Source organism: Armigeres subalbatus, unplaced genomic scaffold, assembly GCF_024139115.2.
Source record: "Armigeres subalbatus isolate Guangzhou_Male unplaced genomic scaffold, GZ_Asu_2 Contig899, whole genome shotgun sequence".
Lineage (NCBI taxonomy): Eukaryota > Metazoa > Arthropoda > Insecta > Diptera > Culicidae > Armigeres > Armigeres subalbatus.
Genome location: NW_026943699.1, coordinates 68565 through 89240, shown reverse-complemented (window position 1 = coordinate 89240; position 20676 = coordinate 68565). Strand labels below are relative to the sequence as shown.

At 38.9% G+C, this 20676-nt stretch overlaps 2 protein-coding genes across 2 annotated transcripts; both read right to left on the bottom strand.

Annotated features, from left to right (window-relative positions):
• Positions 1–17239: 17239 nt before the first annotated feature.
• LOC134204788 (zinc finger protein 575-like) lies at positions 17240–17710 on the bottom strand. Its single transcript, XM_062679588.1, has 2 exons — positions 17672–17710; positions 17240–17602 (listed from the first exon to the last, which is right to left on the bottom strand). Exons 1-2 carry the CDS (start codon positions 17708–17710, stop codon positions 17240–17242), a joined length of 402 nt encoding a protein of 133 aa, XP_062535572.1.
• Positions 17711–17993: 283 nt separating this feature from the next.
• LOC134204787 (zinc finger protein 782-like) lies at positions 17994–20309 on the bottom strand. The gene is given in 5 exon segments (XM_062679587.1): positions 17994–18017; positions 18077–18545; positions 18960–19795; positions 19798–20134; positions 20187–20309. Coding segments are annotated over 3 exon segments (993 nt in total). The 3' UTR covers positions 17994–18017; positions 18077–18545; positions 18960–19262.
• Between the last annotated feature and the right edge of the window lie 367 nt (positions 20310–20676).

The window sequence follows — 20676 nt, the reverse complement described above, 5'->3', positions numbered from 1 at the left end:
ATTAACTCCAGTTCTAGAACTCTTCCCCAAGCATTAGTTTATCTGATAGACCAGAAAATATTTCCCCGAGGAGTAAATTAAATCCATCATGGGAATGGTGATTCATAAAATTGAATTTTCGGCAAGATATTTTACTGTTAAATTAAGTTTAGTTCCACAATTTTTTTTTCTTGAGAAACAAATCAGCAGCGTTACTAAAAAGAGGAAAATTTTTGTCAAGAAAATTATTCTGAGCTTTTTAGTGGAATGTCATCACTTGTCATAAGACGAGTTTGTACAATCCCATTTAATTCCACCACTTAATTGTACCTTGACAGATACGTATTTACACCTCAACAGTAAGGTCGTAACACTAAATTAATTTACAATGTTATGGAAACTCATATGTGAATATGTACGTTATGTGGAAGATATTGATTTGAAAAATGTATTGGAGGTAACCACTTTCCCTTCGATGGGACTCGAACCCATGACCCTACAGTACGCTAGACTGGTGCTTTAACCAACTAAGCTACGAAGGTCCTCCGTCGGCCTTCGCAACCTAGCGGCTACTGAACGAGCTCGAGATTCCCAAATTGGACGCATAGTCAAATCACTCGCAATCCATTTCTCAAGCCAATACTTCCACATGTGTATTGTACACGTCCACATTAGAGGAGCGTGAGTATTTAGAATGTCTGGCGGCTATACACATTCTTCATCAGCAACGGTACTGATCAAGTGAGGTTGTGTAAGCATTTGCCAGTCGGTCGTCAAGCTCAGACCCGACCGCATTGCGTAGGCAAGAGCACGCAACTCAGGTTCAGTTCAATCAAAGTTAATTGCCTATTTCCGGGGATTAAACCACCCGACTTGGACGTTAATTTACAATGTTATGGAAACTCATATGTGAATATGTACGTTATGTGGAAGATATTGATTTGAAAAATGTATTGGAGGTAACCACTTTCCCTTCGATGGGACTCGAACCCATGACCCTACAGTACGCTAGACTGGTGCTTTAACCAACTAAGCTACGAAGGACCTCCGTCGGCCTTCGCAACCTAGCGGCTACTGAACGAGCTTCGAGTCCCATCGAAGGGAAAGTGGTTACCTCCAATACATTTTTCAAATCAATATCTTCCACATAACGTACATATTCACATATGAGTTTCCATAACATTGTAAATTAACGTCCAAGTCGGGTGGTTTAATCCCCGGAAATAGGCAATTAACTTTGATTGAACTAAATTAATGATTTCGTGTGTGTTACTTCTACGTGAAGTTAAACGATTTACAATGATATGGAAAATGCTAATATCATCTTCCAAACTTGGACGTACATGTTCATGATAGCATTAGAGGCGAAAGTATAGAATTGATAGTTCCGTTAGGATACGGCAGGCATGAAGAATGTTTTTATAGAAGTCGATTTGAAAGCGAGCGGAGGGCAATATTTGTGATGGCACATATCACACGACCTTCCTTCTGCCAAGCTCCCGTATGAAGGGGGAGGGAAGAATATCAGTGTGGAAGCTGGAGCCAGTGGAGATATATCAGCTTCCACACTGATATTCTTCCCTCCCCCTTCATACGGGAGCTTGGCAGAAGGAAGGTCGTGTGATATGTGCCATCACAAATATTGCCCTCCGCTCGCTTTCAAATCGACTTCTATAAAAACATTCTTCATGCCTGCCATATCCTAACGGAACTATCAATTCTATACTTTCGCCTCTAATGCTATCATGAACATGTACGTCCAAGTTTGGAAGATGATATTAGCATTTTCCATATCATAGTAAGGTCGTCTTCAGTGTCTCGTACTTGACTCGAGTCAAGTACGAGACACTGGAGACGACCTTACGGTTGAGGTCGAAATACGTATCTGTCAAGGTACAATTAAGTGGTGGAATTAAATGGGATTGTATAAACTCGTCTTATGAAAATGTTTGGTCGAAAATTTCCTCTGAGACGTCTTACTGGGATTTCCGAAGAAGTTTATCCTGAAACAGTAGTTCCTCCCAATAATGGTTCTTCCTGGGATACCTTGGTAGTTTGGTCGAAAATTCCATACATGATTAAACTCAATATTATATCGAGACCTGCGCGCCGATTGAAATGTTATCGATGGTGAGGCGTGATAGATCATTCTCACCTAGTGGCAGTGGCGTGAGTCAGCGTGAATCAATTTCGTGTATTACAAGTTTTCCGGAATTTATCTGGATGTTCCTCTAGGAATTCCTCCGAAAGTTTCTCCGGGAATTCCTACGGGAGTTTTTCCAGATATATCTCTGAAAGTTTCTCCAGGAATTACTCTGGAAGTTCCTTTAGAAATTCCTACGGAAGTTCCTCTAGGAATTTCTCCGCGAATTTTTACGAAATTTCTCCGAACATTCATCTTAAATTATAGCCAAATATTTCTTCGTTAATCCTTCCAAATATATCCTCTTAATTCCATTATGTTCTCGGTAATTTCTTCAGCAATTCACTTAGGAATTCTCATGAAAATTTCCATAAACCCTTTCTCAGAACTTCCATCAGAAAATCATTCAGAAATTCCAATGTAAACTCCTCTGCGCATTATCTCTGGAGTTACTCCAGAAATTCCATCAATATCTCTCCATTAATTACTTCGAGGTCTTTCCGGAAATTCTCATTGAATTTCTTCAGAAACTCAGGTGGAAGCCCTTGATACTGACGCCTCGGGAATTCTTCCGGAAATTCCTGCAAGAACTGTCCTGGAAAATTGATCCCGTTTTTTTTTTCTTCGGGAATTCTCTTGGAAATTCCATGCAAAATTCGTCTGCAAATTCATCTGGCTACAAAAATTAAATTTAGTCACGAGTAAGAAAAGAGTGTTATTTACCAGAAATGCCATACTCGCGCGAATCTACTGCCTGCATTTTTTCTAGCGCTCGATTTGTTCGCGTGTACGGGCAGAGCAAAGACAAAAAGCAGGCCAGTATTTTTTTCACGAGTAAAAATCACGATCGCGAGTATTTGAGGTTACTTAAAATCGATAAATTTCACTTACATAAACACAAAAACAATGAACAAATGTGTTCTTGCTCGAACATCCGTGAGAATCATGTTCCGAGGTTGGTTTATGACATTTTGCAAATTAACCCGAATGACTCGCGAAGCTCCACAAACATTTTTCGTTGTTCGCTTTTCTGTTTTCTCTGCGTAGTAGGTACACAAGATAAAGCAAAACAAGTGTTCGCGAGTATGTTGCATGGCCTACTTCTTGTTTTATGAACAAGGTTCACAGATTTCCACCACTGGTCTAAACTCTTTCGGAATTACCTACAAAAATTCCTCAAGAAATTCCTCTGGAAATTATTTAAAGGATTCTCCCGGAAAATCCTGCAGCCATTCTCAAAATTTCTGCTTAAAATTTCTATAAAAAATCATCCAAAATGCCCTTCAGTATTTTCCGAAAATTTTTTCCAGAAATTCGCAGCAATATCTTAAAACAATAACCCCGAAAATTCTTCGAGGAACTCTCCCACTTTTTATTCCAGAAATTCCTCCATGTATTCCCCAAAAAATCTGCCAAGAATTTCCCCGGAAATTACTTCAAGAACTCCTTTAGAAATCCCTTTTAAAGTTCCCCCGAAAAGTTCTTCAAGAATTATCCGGGAATTCGTTTCGGAATTCCCACAGAATTTTCTCAAATTATTCTGCAGAAAATTCCTTCAAGAACTGCTCCGGGAAGCTCTTTTTTCAGGAAGAATAGGGGTATCCGAAAGGATTTCCTGAAGAATTTCCTAAAGTAATGTTTGAAAAAAAAAATCACGATGGATTTCTTGCTTTGAGTTTGAGTTTCAAAAAAATCTTGATGGATTTACCTAGAAGAATATCCGAAACAAATCTAGGAGAAAATTGAAAATAAGAAGTTTTTTGAATGAATTTCCTAAGGAATTTCCAGAGGAAAATATTTATAAATGTCAAAACAAATTTCAAATAAAGTTTTGAAATAATTTCAGAGGGTGTTCTTGGAGTAATTCCTTAGTTTCCTGAAGAACAAACCCACATTTTCAGAAAAAAAAAGTATCTTTATGTTTGGCCGAGAATGTGTTGAATAGTGGCCATGTTGCCAAAAATTATCCCACGTCGCACTTTTTGGCCAGAGATCCACGCTAGTTGCAGTTTGTGAGTAGATCAACATCCAATGATTTAGATTTAAATACTTTATCGACAGACACCAGTGGTACCTCAATTCATCAAGCTGATACCGATCAAGTATATAAAAGTCGGCCCTCCAGGCCTCCTATCAAAAAATCGTTTTTGCAGTTTATAGCCTTTTCGTTACATATTGTTGTACGAGAAAGGCATAAACGATTCTACAGACGAGAAAATTAAAATCGCTTTGGTAAGGAAGCGTCAATGGAGCCAATAGAATCGCAACTACAGTGACAGTTAAGGACAACCTTTTCATTTACATAAAATTTATAGGTGGAATCCATAAAATACGTCACGTAAAAATGTTGTGATCCACCCCCAATCGTCACTTTTTGTAGTAACATGCATAATTATGCATGATGTGTAACATATCTTTGAAACGTCACGAATATCACGTAATTTATGGATGTTCCGAAGCATTAACATACAATATTTCATAAAAACAATAGCCTCACATTTACAAGGATGATCATTTTGCGCAATACTACATGTAGGCACCATTTCAAGAAAAATCTGAGTCATGCTGCTCCGTTGTGTACTATATCAAATATAAATTTGCTTAGAATACAGAGCCTTCTATCGAAATTTTGGCTTCCGAGCGGTTTTATAAATATTACATCACTCCCAAATAAATAGAAAGGCAAAAAAAAATTTTTTTTGTTCGATATTTTTTTGCTTCGATAGTACGTACGCTTCGATAGTACGTACACTAAAATTACGGAGGTGTACGTACTATCGAGGTATGCCTGTACTTAAGTTGAATAATGGCAGTTTTATACTAAAAAGCGTGATTTCGGGCCAAAAATCATATAAATGCATTAGAAAACTCCTAAATACACACCAAAACATAAATAAGAGCTAACGCCTAAAGTAGGCAATATACAGAAAAAGCGGATATTGTATAAAATGCATTTCCAACAATTTTTAATTCAAAATTAAATTAAAAACCGATGAGATATACATATATAGTTCAAAAATGCATATCAATTAGGTACATTGCACAAATCGACCCCAAATGTCCTTCTGATCCTTCAAGGACATTCTCAGGTATCCCAAGTTTGTCGCAATTGCATGGCATGCCAACGTACCTCGATAAAAATAATTTTAATCAAATTATTTAATAAAAAGTCAATTATTCCAGATTAAATCCAATTAATTCGAATTTCTTTAGGTACATTGCACAAATCGACCCCAAATGTCCTTCTGATCCCTAAAGGACATGCTCAGGTATCCCAAGTTTGTCGCAATTGCATGGCATGCCAACGTACCTCGATAAAAATAATTTTAATCAAATTATTTAATAAAAAGTCAATTATTCCAGATTAAATCCAATGAATTCGAATTTCTTAAGGTACATTGCACACATCGACCCCAAATGTCCTTCTGATCCCTCAGAGACATTCTCAGGTATCCCAAGTTTGTCGCAATTGCATGGCATGCCAACGTACCTCGATAAAAATAATTTTAATCAAATTATTTAATAAAAAGTCAATTATTCCAGATTAAATCCAATTAATTCGAATTTCTTTAGGTACATTGCACAAATCAACCCCAAATGTCCTTCTGATCCCTAAAGGACATGCTCAGGTATCCCAAGTTTGTCGCAATTGCATGGCATGCCAACGTACCTCGATAAAAATAATTTCAATCAAATTATTTAATAAAAAGTCAATTATTCCAGATTAAATCCAATTAATTCGAATTTCTTTAGGTACATTGCACACATCGACCCCAAATGTCCTTCTGATCCTTCAAGGACATTCTCAGGTATCCCAAGTTTGTCGCAATTGCATGGCATGCCAACGTACCTCGATAAAAATAATTTGAATCAAATTATTTAATAAAAAGTCAATTATTCCAGATTAAATCCAATTAATTCGAATTTCTTAAGGTACATTGCACAAATCGACCCCAAATGTCCTTCTGATCCCTAAAGGACATGCTCAGGTATCCCAAGTTTGTCGCAATTGCATGGCATGCCAACGTACCTCGATAAAAATAATTTTAATCAAATTATTTAATAAAAAGTCAATTATTCCAGATTAAATCCAATTAATTCGAATTTCTTTAGGTACATTGCACAAATCGACCCCAAATGTCCTTCTGATCCTTCAAGGACATTCTCAGGTATTCCAAGTTTGTCGCAATTGCATGGCATGCCAACGTACCTCGATAAAAATAATTTTAATCAAATTATTTAATAAAAAGTCAATTATTCCAGATTAAATCCAATGAATTCGAATTTCTTTAGGTACATTGCACACATCGACCCCAAATGTCCTTCTGATCCTTCAAGGACATTCTCAGGTATCCCAAGTTTGTCGCAATTGCATGGCATGCCAACGAACCTCGATAAAATTATTTTTAATCAAATTATTTAATAAAAAGTCAATTATTCCAGATTAAATCCAATTAATTCGAATTTCTTTAGGTACATTGCACAAATCAACTCCAAATGTCCTTCTGATCCCTAAAGGACATGCTCAGGTATCCCAAGTTTGTCGCAATTGCATGGCATGCCAACGTACCTCGAAAAAAATAATTTTAATCAAATTATTTAATAAAAAGTCAATTATTCCAGATTAAATCCAATGAATTCGAATTTCTTAAGGTACATTGCACACATCGATCCCAAATGTCTTTCTGATCCCTCAGAGACATTCTCAGGTATCCCAAGTTTGTCGCAATTGCATGGCATGCCAACGTACCTCGATAAAAATAATTTTAATCAAATTATTTAATAAAAAGTCAATTATTCCAGATTAAATCCAATTAATTCGAATTTCTTTAGGTACATTGCACAAATCGACCCCAAATGTCCTTCTGATCCCTAAAGGACATGCTCAGGTATCCCAAGTTTGTCGCAATTGCATGGCATGCCAACGTACCTCGATAAAAATAATTTTAATCTAATTAATTAGAATTTCTTAAGGTACATTGCACACATCGACCCCAAATGTCCTTCTGATCCCTCAAGGACATTCTCAGGTATCCCAAGTTTATCGCAATTGCATGCCAACGTACCTCGATAACGGGCATGGTGGTCATATGGCTACCGCTTTTTATTATTTGGTAAATGACGATTTGGTAAATGATCTCACATTGTTATTCTTTTTCTTCTCAGGGCATTCAGCCAGTTTGTGCCCTTCCTTTTGGCAACCAAAGCATTTAAAGATTTTTTTTTCTTCGTTTGCTTGTTGCCCGTACCGGCAAACGCGGTCGATTCACTTCTTGTTGAATTTGTACCAGACACTGTGCTTCTTCTCTTTATTTCTTCATCAAGAAGCCTGCTCTTCACAAAATCCATTGTTAGCTGTTCTTCCGGTTGCGACTCAATTGATGTGACTACCCAAGTAACATTTCAAGTTTTATTCCGCTCTAGGAATGGTTTTCAGGATCAAATTATAAGATCTAACAATAAAACTAACTATTAAACGGCAACCTTCTGATGACCACTATAAGAGTAAGATATGGCCAAGTGGCCCTCTCTAGATAACCACTATAAACTATAGATAGTAGAATCTATAGATGAGCGAAAGCATGGCTGAGTCGATTTTTTTGCCCGTGCACACGCGCATATGACGTCACAGCCCTTAACGTTTCCATTGAAATCGTGACGTCATGCTCGTTTGGAGACACGTTTGACAGTTCGTTTGGAGACAGAGGATTTATCTTCGCTCATCTATATATTCCACTATCTATACTATAAACCTGTTATAAAAGTATTTAGGAACCCTTTTCAAACCACCCGCAAAAAAAGGAATTTGGCTGCGGCAGCTGTCAAAAATGTTGCTTTGAAAAAAGAGAAACAAAACTCTGCAGAAAAATAATTGACGATTAAAGGTTGCATGAAGAAGAAGAAGTCGAAGGATGATATTTGAAAAATATTGCATGGGGAAGCATACGGGAAGTTTTTTAAAACTCTTCTCAAAAATTCTAGGAGCAATTTAATTAAAAACGGTTAGCAGTACGGGGTTGGACTATCCTTCTACTGCAAAATGAACGCAATTTTTCGATTTCAAATTTTATTTTATGATATCATATCTAATACACAGTATAAGAAAAGTCCAACTCCGTAATGCTTTCCGTTTTTAATTAAATCGCTTCTAGAATTTTTGAGAAGAGTTTTAAAAAAATTTCCGTATGCTTCCCCGTGCAATATTTTTCTAATATCATCCTTCGACTTCTTTTTCTTCATGCAACCTTTAATCGCCAATAACAAAATGAATTGTAGATAAAAATCATGATGAGCACGACTGCAAAATATTTTTTTCAGGATTGTTTTTCAAAATACTTTCATTGAAATGAGGTGCGCGTTCGGTTTCATTGTAAAAGCTAGTGAAAAAATAAGATTGAACATCATGCGCCCTCAAAATGATGTAGTTCTGGGCAAAAAATGTAAAATAATTATAACAGCATGATCATAAATCACCGCTGATTTTGTCGATAATCTACCTCAATATATTTGTAGCGAAAATCAATTACCAAAAAAGTATTTCACGCGATGAAAACATCGTCTAATTATGAATTTCAGTGAAAAATTTCACTGACTTGAAAATGCTTCTCCGTTTCCAATATGGCCATCAGAGAATTCGATCAGAAAAATGTTGCTCTTATTAAACACCGTTATAAACTCTTTGCAATGCAAATATTCTTATTAGGGTTATTCATTTGACCACATTACGACCATAAATTGTGGCTTTATTCGAGCTTTGAAAATAGGATTTATTACGCTCTTCATCATAACCGCAGAGCTGCTCATAAAGTCAATAGGCGTTTGACGTTTGAAGCCTTTTCAGCATATTTATAGGAGGTTTATTGATAGCAATAAGAGTGACAATAAAACTAAGCAGCTGGTTATGGTGATTACTATTATAAATCCGCTATAAGAATTAAATAAATCCAAGAAGCATGGAAATTGTTACTTGGGTACTGCATCGTATTCCGAGCCCAACGAAAGAAGCAACCGACACACTACGTCAATGTCATCCATCACACCACGGGCACTACGGAAAAGTCGAATCAAACGATCAAATTGCACAAAATGTTCTTGCAGACTACCACCCATGTATCTCAGCTCATGTAGCTGACGATTCAAATGCAGCCGTTTTGCAACACTTTTTCGCTCAAATATTTTCACTAACGAATCCCACATTTCCTTTGGGGTTGTCCGTCCCTGCAAATGTTCCTATTGATCATCATGGATCCGCGACACAATTATCGTTTAACACTTTTTATCTATCTTCTGCCGCTTTTCTAAAGCCTTTTCCTTCTTCTGAACCACTGCTGCCGCTTCCCCTGTTTCGACTTTGAGTTCCGGAAAAACATCTATTTTGGTCTCCACGCACTCCACTAGATCGTGCTCATCCAGCAGCGTGAGCATCCGAAACTTCCACGCCGGAAAATTCACCCCGTCGAACAGCGCAACGCGGTAGAACTCCTCTTTCTCGTGTTCCCCCATTTTCACTATTTTCGCGACACTACGACCGGAATCCACTTGATACGACCGTTTCGCGACTCGGAAACGATCCTAGGCCCATAAACTAAGGACGGAACTAGATTTCGGATAGGAAAAAGCGGGTTTGGATTTGAAACTTATAAAAACGTGTGTTTATTCATCGAACTAGAGATGTCGTAAATTAATCGATTACTTCGATTAATCGATTAATCGTTGTAATAATCGATTAATTTTGAATCGATCATTTCATTACCTAACGATTAATCGATTCAATAATCGAGAGAGATCGAGAGTAATCGATTTGTTACTAATCGATTAATCAGGATTTTACGACATCTCTACATCGAACTTTTTCAAACAACAAGACATGTGGAATCAAGAAAACAGGAAAATACACATTTGACATTTAGGTTGTCAGCAATGCTCGTGAGCCGAGGATAACTCGATTTAGTGAAAGCTCCAATAATACACTGAACATAAATTGCATCCATTATCAAAATTTTAACCTCATGGTATAAATTTTTTGTAAATTAATATCATTTTGAAATTATGAAAATTATTTTGAGAGCTGCATCCCATATCTCGCTGTGATTTTTTTTTTCATGATTCTACTTTTTTCTTTTGATGACAGAATTCATTCCTCTCCTAGCGTATATAACTATCGTCACAAAACTGAGCTACCTTCTTCTACCTCTATGATCAAGTAAAGCGAATTTCTCGCTCCGCTCAAATGCCTTTGTTTCTCTGGGCTCTCTCTCTTGGAGTAAAACTCTAATAACTTTTCGAACATAATAATATAGACAGAATTTTTTTTTTTTTCTTTTCGCGCATATCACGCTTTTTCATTATTATTCCCCAATTAACTAATAACTTAAAAATCTGAATTTATATGTAGTTATTCCAATCTATTTTTTTTATATTGTTGTACTGATCTCTACATCACGGTGAAACGGTCCTTCGTTGAAGAACTGGAGACGCGTGCTGCAGATATTCCGGAAGGTGGCAGCGTGGAAGACCAATGGACCGCCATCAAGAATGCCAATGGATCACCGATGAGACCTGGAGGAAGAGAAGCCAAAGCCGCGATAGAGCGATCAAAAACCAGAGGAGCCAAAGTCTTAGCCCGTCAACGATACGCGGCTCTTGAGAAGGAAGTAAAACGCTCATGTCGACGGGACAAGCAAGCGTGGGCAGACTCTCTGGCCGACGAAGAAGAGAGAGCTGCCGCAACCGGGGGCATTCGCCTCCTCTACGATATCTCACGACGCTTAAGCGGGGCGAAGATGAATGCAACGATGCCTGTGAAAGACGCGAATGATCAGTTATTGACCGACCCAACTGACCAGCTGAAACGCTGGTTCGAGCACATCGATCAACTTTTTCAAGTGCCAGCCAGGCCATCACCACCTCGGCATGATCTGCCTAGGATCCGACGTATAACACGCGTCAATACCGAAGCTCCATCACTGCTAGAGATTCAAACAGCCATCCAAAGCATGAAATCGAATAAAGCCCAAGGGGTCGATCGCATATCAGCCGAGATGCTCAAAGCTGACCCCATGACATCCGCTCAACTACTGCATCATTTATTTCGTAATATCTGGGACACCGCAACTTTCCCGGTCGACTGGATGCAAGGTATCTTAGTGAAGGTGCCCAAAAGGGTGACCTGACTGTATGCGATAACTGGCGAGGCATTTTGTTGCTGTGTACCTTTCTCAAAGTTCTTGTTGGGCAAATTATTGTTGGGCAGTCAGCTTACCTCCTTCGATATCAGCTAGTGGGACTCTTTCCTTGCTGACTTCCAACTGGTTGGAATACTGGAGCAATTGTTTCCTGGCCTTTGGGGAACGACGGTAGAGTATTCAATTCTTGTTCGGTAGATTTCTTAATTTGAACACATAACACTCCGATTTGCTTTAAACTACCACAGTTAGAACAAACTACTTTATTTTACAACTTTTAATGATAAACCAACTAACTTTCTCCCACCGAAACGCTGGTCATCTGTTGACCGATGGACATGTATCTCCCTCTCTGGTCCGCAGCATCTCCAATCCATCTCGATGGTTCTCACAGTCGATGGTTCTCTACTCTCGGCTTTTGCTATCTGCAACTCATATTTCACGCCGGCCGAAGGTGATCGTTCTTGATGATCCACATAGGTAGGTATGGTCGTTTACAGCGAAAGTAGTGCGAAAATCCAGCTAGAGCCCTTGCCATCGACCATCAAACAGCTGGTCAGCTGTAGCAGCAGCAACGATCATTTCTAATCCAGGGCTGTCTCCGGGTGGCTTAACATCGCACAATTCTCGCTTAACTTTTCAAAAGGACCTAAGTAACATTTTTTCATGATTTAGTTTGAATACCGCAATTAACAGAACAAAACGAAAGCTATTGATTGCTGTATTCAAATTAATTCATGAAAAAATGTTACTTAGGTCGTTTTGAAAAGTTAAGCGAGAATTATCCTAGCCCGGATTCAGGAGAAGATCGATGCGACTCTCCGGCGGCTGCAAGCCGGATTCCGTGCCGTCCTGTGTGGACTATATTCTCACGCTCCGCATCATTCTGGAGCAGGTCAACGAATTCCAAGAGTCCCTTTACTTCATTGACTACGAAAAAGCTTTCGAAAGTCTCAATCACGAGAATATGTGGGTGCCCTGAGACGCAAGGGGGTTCCTGAGAAAATCATCGGCCTCATCGAAGCACAGTACGAGGCCTTTTCGTGTAGAGTGCTGCACAATGGGGTCCTGTCCGATCCTATCCGGGTCGTAGCTGGTGTGAGGCAAGGATGTATTCTATCACCGTTACTGTTCCTCATCGTAATCGATGAGATTCTGGTAGATGCGATTGACCGTGAACCAAACCGCGGGCTGTTATGGCAGCCTATAACCATGGAGCACCTAAATGACTTCGAATTGGCGGATGATGTTGCACTCCTCGCGCAACGGCGCTCTGATATGCAGAGTAAGCTCAACGACCTTGCCGAGCGCTCCTCCTCGGCAGGTTTAGTCATCAACGTCAACAAAACCAAATCGTTGGATGTAAACACGGTGACTCCTTCCAGTTTCACAGTAGCCGGGCAACCAGTGGAGAAAGTTGAAAGCTTCCAATATCTTGGTAGCCAAATGGCGTCAGACGGCGGTACCAAGAGTGACATAGGCGCACGGATCAAGAAAGCAAAGGCTGCCTTTGCGAGTTTAAGAAATATCTGGAAAAACAGGCAGATAAGTGAACGCACCAAAATACGAAGCGATAGCCGGGCAACGCTCAGGATGGAGATCTTTCAAGTCGGCCCTTTGCACCACCGGAGGTGTACAGGATCCATAAGTAAGTAAAATATCACTACACGGTTGGTTTTATAATTTTTTTTGTTACACTTCAATAACTGAAAACTTAAAAAAAATTCTTTCAAATTTTTATGCTTCGATATCGAGGTATACTTGTATTATTTTCAATTCAGTAGAAAACCTAAATGGGCGATTAGCGAAGATGGATTTTTCTCACAATCCATGCGTTAACCTCGCTGGCGGCTGATTCGGTTTTCTACTGAATTGATAATACAATCTAAATTGTATGGATAACTGTTCGTTTACCACCTTTACCCCTACACGCACCAATCTAGAGAATCTGCATATGCTTTTCAGTTCTAAGAAAATTGGCCACCACGTCTAGCATAGCACCTTTTTTCCCAGTTTTGCTCAATAAAGGCAACAGTTCGCCTTCGTTCGAAATTGGGAAATCGGTCAACTCAGCTATAATGCGAGTTTTAAGCGTCTCCTGGTCAAGGTAACTCATATTCATGATGATGTCGCTAGCCGAGTGTAACTGTGTAGAGCTGTTCTTGGCGGAGGACGACGAGGCATTGGCTGCACCTTCAATCAATGTAGAGGGCCCTATATTTGCGGCTACACGAAAATTAGCAGCTACCGAGGATGTAACGGAACTGGACTCCTCCATTAAGACTTTCATGCTCTCCTTGTCGGCGAGGGTACATACAGCTTTCATCAACTCTCGTGTACTGATTGACATTTTGGTCCTCAATAGTGCACCGTCTACAAAGACCTTTCGGTTTAAATACATTATGAAACTTTAATTCAATACAGGATATTAGAATATTCCTACCTCCTGGAACGTTGTCTTCCTAAAGCTTCAACTTTAAACTAGTAACTGACGGTAAGAGATGATGCATAGCAATCAAAAATGTGTTGTCGCTTATTTATCATTATCAGCAACGAACGCAATAAAAACCCAGATTAATCCACCTAGCGGTGATGGTGCCTTTCTCGTGCATTATAAAAATAGTATTTTGGCCATTACTCTTGAGCCCATAGTCCGAACTGGCCCATAGTCCAATCTAGTCCGATTCAATAGGAAACAATGGGACAGTATTCTGTGTCAAATGCAACTTGTTGCGAGTAAATCGGTTAAGGATAAGTACCTGAAAAATGAGTGACATACACACACACACAGACATCACCTCAATTCGTAGAGCTGAGTCGATCGGTATATAACACTATGGGTCTCCGGGCCTTCTATAAAAAGTTGGTTTTTTGAGCGATCATATAGCCTTTACCGTATACTTAGTATACGAGAAAGGCAAAACGTCAAAATATCTTTTAACGCAATCGATACGAGATTCTCAGAAACAGTGCAAAAAAAATTGACGTGGAGAGGGGGCGTCGGGGTAATTTGGCCAACTTCTTATTTTCATTTATAGTGTTCAAGTTTTTATAATTTAAAGTTTACACTATATTACTTTCACCCAGAGCATTAGTGATTAATCATAGATTTAGTCATGATTAATACATAATGTGTTATTTAATCATTATTCATTAATCATAATCGTACAAAAAATACGATTCAATCATTAATCACTAATCGTTAATCATAGAATTTTACATTTAATCATTAATCACTAATGTTTTGAGTTTATTCATCAATCATTAATTTTTATCATTGCATTCATCGCTTTTATTCATTAATCTTTAATCATATTCATACAATTTTTATACCTTTTAATGACACAATTTGGTAGATAGGTTACTAGATTATTGATCATTTTGCAAATCATTTAATTTGATTATCCATAGTCATTAATCATTAATCATACACATATTGTCTCAACATTTAATCACGATCGGTAATCGTTATTCATACTTTAAACGTTTTATTCATTAATCATAATCGTTGATCATTGTCAAAAATTAATTTATTCGTTAAGCATAGTCATTCATCATTGTCGAAAATGAATAAATCATTAATCATAATCTTCAATCATAAAGTTGAATGATTTAGTCATAACAAATTTAATCATCCACTCATTAACGCTCTGTAATATACTAAAGGAAGTACACAGAAACAAATGTAATGCTGCACTCAAGCACGTAATACAACATTATATTTGATGGTACCTGTTGCACGATCACGTATCGTTATTGCATTGGCGTTAACGAAACATAACATGCTTAGTGCATTTTAAATGATTGTTGCGTTAAGTTAAGGCCGAGCACATGAATCAAATGATCATTTTTTTCTTGAGTGTGCATCTTTCTTAGGTAGTTGTCCAACTCCTTCCCCTACCCCAGCATTCGCATGGACGTGGCCCGACAAATCTTAACTGCCGGGGAGCAGTGAATCAGCCAGTAAGACTTTGGCCAAAAATGTTTCTCAAACAAACGGTTCAAGTCTTTGTTGTACAAGAAAGGAAAAATATGAAAATGCAAATCTAGTCTATTGGTAGCGCTTATCGAGTATCTTCAATCTGACAACGTTATTACATTGCTTCCGAGAATCTCTTATCAGTTGGTTATACAAGCTGATAAAATGATGACAAATAATCCATAATAAATTTTCGATCGCTTTGCACATTTCCAACCGTCAGTTACCAATTTAAAATTGACGCTTCAATCAGATCAAAGCATCGTTCCAGGAGGTAGGGATCCTGAATTGAATTAAAGTTTCGTAATATATTGAAAACGAAACGTCTTTGTACAAGGCGCACTATTGAGGACTAAAATGCCAATCAATACGCGAGAGTTAATGGATGCTGTAGGCATCCTTGCCGATAGAGAGAGATAGTTATAAGGTTTAAAAGTAATTCAGTTTTGATCGTGAAATCGAGTGTTTCGAACTCCAATACATTGGACACTTCCTCTGAATGTAACATACCTTACCCACTCTTGCCTACAAGGGGTTTCACATGTCAGTTGTAGCAGAAAGCCAGGACTTTCAGATGCCATCTGAACCAACTGCGCCATTTTGCGCCGGAAGGAGTTACTTAAGGTAAAAGTTAGCCTAAAAAAAATAGAAAAACTTAAATAACTTTTTTAGTTTAAAAGGTAGAAACTCTCTACAGTAATCAAAATGCGTATTTTGTTGACCCGAATAACTTTGTAGAATATCATGAAAATGTAAAAAATCTTGTTGAAAAGTTTAATTAAAAAAACTGTTTTTAAGGGGGTCATCCTCGGATGACGCTTATATTTCGATACCTTTAGTAGATAGAGCTTCGGAATGTTCTACGAAGTTTCTCGCAATGTTAAACTCTACACCTCTTCTGAAGAAATTAATTCTCTATTCATGTTATTGGCGAAATGAAATTTTGTATCTCACTTGTAGGTGGATTAATCATCAATTTCATTACATCAAAAGATGCGTCTTTTCATGCCTAAAAACTTTGTAGAAGACACCAAACGTCCAAAACCAACGGTTTCAAAGTTATTCAATTTTGATCGTGAAATCGACGAAATCGAACACTGTGCAAGGGCCTCGCTATAGGAGGTACAGCCGGTGCCCTCACCGCCGCCTACATGAACTGGGCACAGTTCCGCCCGGTTAGCGACATCATCATGAACGAAATGAGCCACCACCACCGGGAGAGACTCAAAAATCACATTGTGGCCGCGTTGGCCAATTTCCAAATTTCGGACGTAGCCATGATGTTGCCCTTTTTGATGAACGAGTCCGCTGAAAAAATGTCGTGCTTGACACGGTGGCCAATTTTATTAGAAATGATATGAATCTGCAGATTATCGATTGATATTTTTTAGATGAGTGTGTGTATTAGAATAAGCCAATTTTATTGGGAAATTACATTTTGGAAGTGATATGACCTTCTGCAAAACAAACTTTTATTGGAAGTGTTATCTAAATAAAAATTATTTCTAATAAAAATAAAAAATAAAAATATAGGGGGTATGACGGCTTTGGCAGGTTTTGTTCTATTATTGGCAGAGGGGTTTTTTATGACTGACTAGGCTCAAATTTGGCCTAAACATTCTTTGCATATCAAAGAATATTGTGGCCAAATTTCATAAAATTCGGTCGACAAAAACCCCCCTGCCAAAAATAGAACAAAAGCTGCCAAAGCCGTCTTTCCCCCTATTTCTCTTCTTGTTCAGATATGCCACTGTGACCAGTTATTAGATCTATTGTAGCATGGATATTATATTGAAATAAAAATTATATTGCAACACTCTTTCATTCTCCAATGGACTTATACTTAACTATCAGCGACCAAACAACAATACTTAAACCTAATCACATCCTTCCGGAATACGATTTCAAGTACGAACATTGTGCTTAGCGTCACTACTGACTGCATCCGCAACTTTATGTTGAACTTAACGTTTGCACCGGAGGAACCGCGTTCGCCTTGAGTTCGTTCCATCGGGGGTTACCGAAAAGCTCCACCGGCGGAAGCGGATTATTACGAAGCTCCTCCGCGTGCGCACTAACCATGTGCCGTTTGCGATAGTCTTTTCGCGGGTACTGCCTTGGACAAAAGAAGCACGGAAATGGCTTCAGCTTGTGGTGGAAAAAGTTGACATGCTGTTTGCACTCCGAGAACCGCTTGAATTCCTTTCCGCACAATGGACACCGATGAAGCTTCTGTACGCTGTGGCTGAGCAAGTGCGAACTGAGACCGGATGTGCGCGCGTAGCTCGCCGGACAATGTGGGCACTTGTGGGGACGCTATGCGGTGTGCTCGGCAGTTATGTGTTCTTTGAGTCCTTTTGCATGCCGATAACTGCAACCACATACACTCTGAGAAAAATCTATACTAAATAGGTTTGAAGTCATTCTAACTGGCTATTTGCCTGGTTGACCCCGGCTTCGTATTTGTGCTGATTATACTCGATTAGTATAACTTCCATTTATATTGAAATAGTATAAAGTGGCGATATCGAATATAGTATTCGTAGAATTAATTTTGTTTTGCTTAGAATAAATTGTTCGGTTTAAAAACAAAAACAAAGCAGTAAAACACTTTTGTTAAACATTTTTATTTTTGTGAACGTTAGAAAAATAGCTACAACTTAGCATATTATAGCGACAGTTCCTTTAACATAATCTGCAAAGGCGGCGATGGGCAATACGTTCCAACTTGCTGAAATAAAAAAAAATGTTGAAACATGATATGTATTGATTGATTGTAAATGAACTCACCTGATTTATACACATACATGCTGAAATTCAGCCTTCTACCGTAGAAGTTTCAGGCCAAAATCTTCTGTATCTGATGGATCTTCCCTTTGTTCGGCTCTTCCATATGATGTTCTACTGGGATCCAGAATCGAAATGTCTCCACGGCTCTAGCTGACGGTCTTAGGTTGCACACGACAGAGCAGTTATTGCTCGACTTTCACACAGATCGAGAATTTGTTCAACGAGATCGTTTTGGATCAAGTTTGTAACTGACATTTTAGAGTAACTTTTTTGCGTTCGTGGTGACAATCGTATGGTCTAGGTTACCACCAGCTGCCGTACCGAGCTAACATATTTATTTTCAACGATCGGCTCCAGCTTGGCGACCGTTCCGTGCTCTGCAGACCGATCAATGTTTGGTTCCCTATTTCACGATACTATGGGATTCAATTCACCTTCGACGCATTCCATGTTTAAAAGGCTGATTCATCTTTATTGTTTCATATCACCATATCTTCTTCTTCTTATTGGCATTACATCCCCACACTGGGACAGAGCCGCCTCGCAGCTTAGTGTTCATTAAGCACTTCCACAGTTATTAACTGCGAGGTTTCTAAGCCAAGTTACCATTTTTGCATTCGTATATCATGAGGCTAACACGATAATACTTTTATGCCCAGGGAAGTCGAGACAATTTCCAATCCGAAAATTATCTAGACCGGCACCGGGAATCGAACCCAGCCACCATGAGCATGGTCTTGCTTTGTAGCCGCGCGTCTTACCGCACGGCTAAGGAGGGCCCCACCATATCACCATATAAAGATGTGGAATCGGAAAGATATGCGTTTCAAAAATCAAAATTTAATGAGCGATATGCTTTCGGAATATTAACTTTAAAACCTACCTCTAACTTTCGTCTTCTGTATCAGCGTATATCCTGAGATAATTCTGCATATCGTCGATTGCGCAGTAGTTATTAATGCGCCTGAACAAATTCGGGATAAAAAATGATAATTTTATGCTGAGCAGACGGCGGAAAATGTGACCTCAGAAAATTTCAGAGTGGCAAATACACTGGTAGAATATTTTCGCAGAATTTGGTGGTTGATTAAATTGTAATTATGAATAGTTTACTTTTTAAACTACGCTTAGTATAAGTTACGTAAATATAAAATTAGATTTGTTTTTATGCTACTATGGGTTTGTTCTATTTCTGAGTGATGTCACATTTGTACTTGTTCGCCGGATCGCTATGGAGCTTGATGTGTTTACGATAGCTCTCCTTACTGTTGTATGTCGCGGGACACTCTGAACACTTGAACGCCCTCTCTCCCGTGTGTGTAATTTCGTGATCCCGCAGCAGACCAGGATGCTTGAACCTTAAACCACACTCGACGCACATATGGTTCTTGGTTGCTTTGAGCATTCGGGACTGATGACCGTACAGATGCCTATCCGTGGGGTAATTGCGATAGCAGACATTGCAGATGAAGGGTCGAGTGGGCTCCGGTGGAGGTTTCTCCGGCAAATGAACTGTCACAGAATGTTCCTTAAGTTGTTCGTCGGTTTCGAACCGCTCCGAACAGCCACAGCAAATTTTTGATGGGCCAGAAATTGTAGGATTGCGGCCATGAATGCGTTCGTGATGGAGACACACTCTTCGACGACTCCGGAACAGGTCTCCACAGGCTTTGCAGCGAAAATTTACTGTGTCTATTGTTTTGTGGTTTTTCAAAGCAAAACTCTATAGCAAATATCGCACTGCATTCGTTTCTCCAGTTGCTCCTTAGGGAGCTTCTTGTGGAAATGTGCTGTCAATGCGTGCGCCTTCAAATCTTTTATAGTATCAAACTTATTCTTGCAGCCACAGCACCTAAAACCAACCACAGGAACTTCATCGAACACGCCCGGTATCAAAAACTTCCTTGGTTTATTATCTTCCTCCGTCTGCTCAGTCTTCTGCTCTTCTTGAGATACATCTTCGCCGTCTTCGTTTGATTCCGCGTCTTCACAGCCCAGGTCTTCTGTTGTGTCGTCTTCCTCTTTTCCTCTTTTACTCCTCTCTCTGCGCAGTGTTAACTTCCAAAATCTCCAACTTAGGTAGCGCAATTACTTCCGAAACAACACCCACTTCCTCCACCTTCAGAATTTTATCCACGTCCGGTTCGCATTCAACGACCATATCTTCCAGGGGATTCAACTCGTCCGCATCGAACTCCACCTTAACAGCCACGGGTTCACCATCGGCAAACATATCTGGAAAACTTGTCACAAAGTGTTAGGTAATGTTTGTTGTGTATGATAAAAATATCCTTGTGAACAATTTCCAGCGGTCTTTTAGGAGTTGCAGTCAGTTTAAACTTTTGTTTATATGGATGTCTTTCGTACTTAGCTTTTTGACAAAGCTTACAGATGTTGATGAATTTCGTAATCTTGCTTTTCATTCCTGTGAAAAAGTAGGATGTGCGGGAAATGTGTGATTTGGTTTCGTTAATTCCTCTGTGATTGTTATTGTGTTGAGTCCGAATAATTTGATCTTGTTCTAATTCGTCGGTAATGTCCTCTAGTTTTTTCTGAGTCCAAAAAATTTTAAATGATTTTGCTCTTGAAAAATAATTTTT

Excerpts from the sequence above, each read along its gene's own strand:
- LOC134204788 (XM_062679588.1), bottom strand. The coding sequence starts at position 17,710 with ATGACTTCAAACCTATTTAGTATAGATTTTTCTCAGAGT. Across the intron at positions 17,603-17,671 it reads GTATAGATTTTTCTCAGAGT|CGTCCCCACAAGTGCCCACA; the intron begins GTATGTGGTTGC and ends CACACCGCATAG.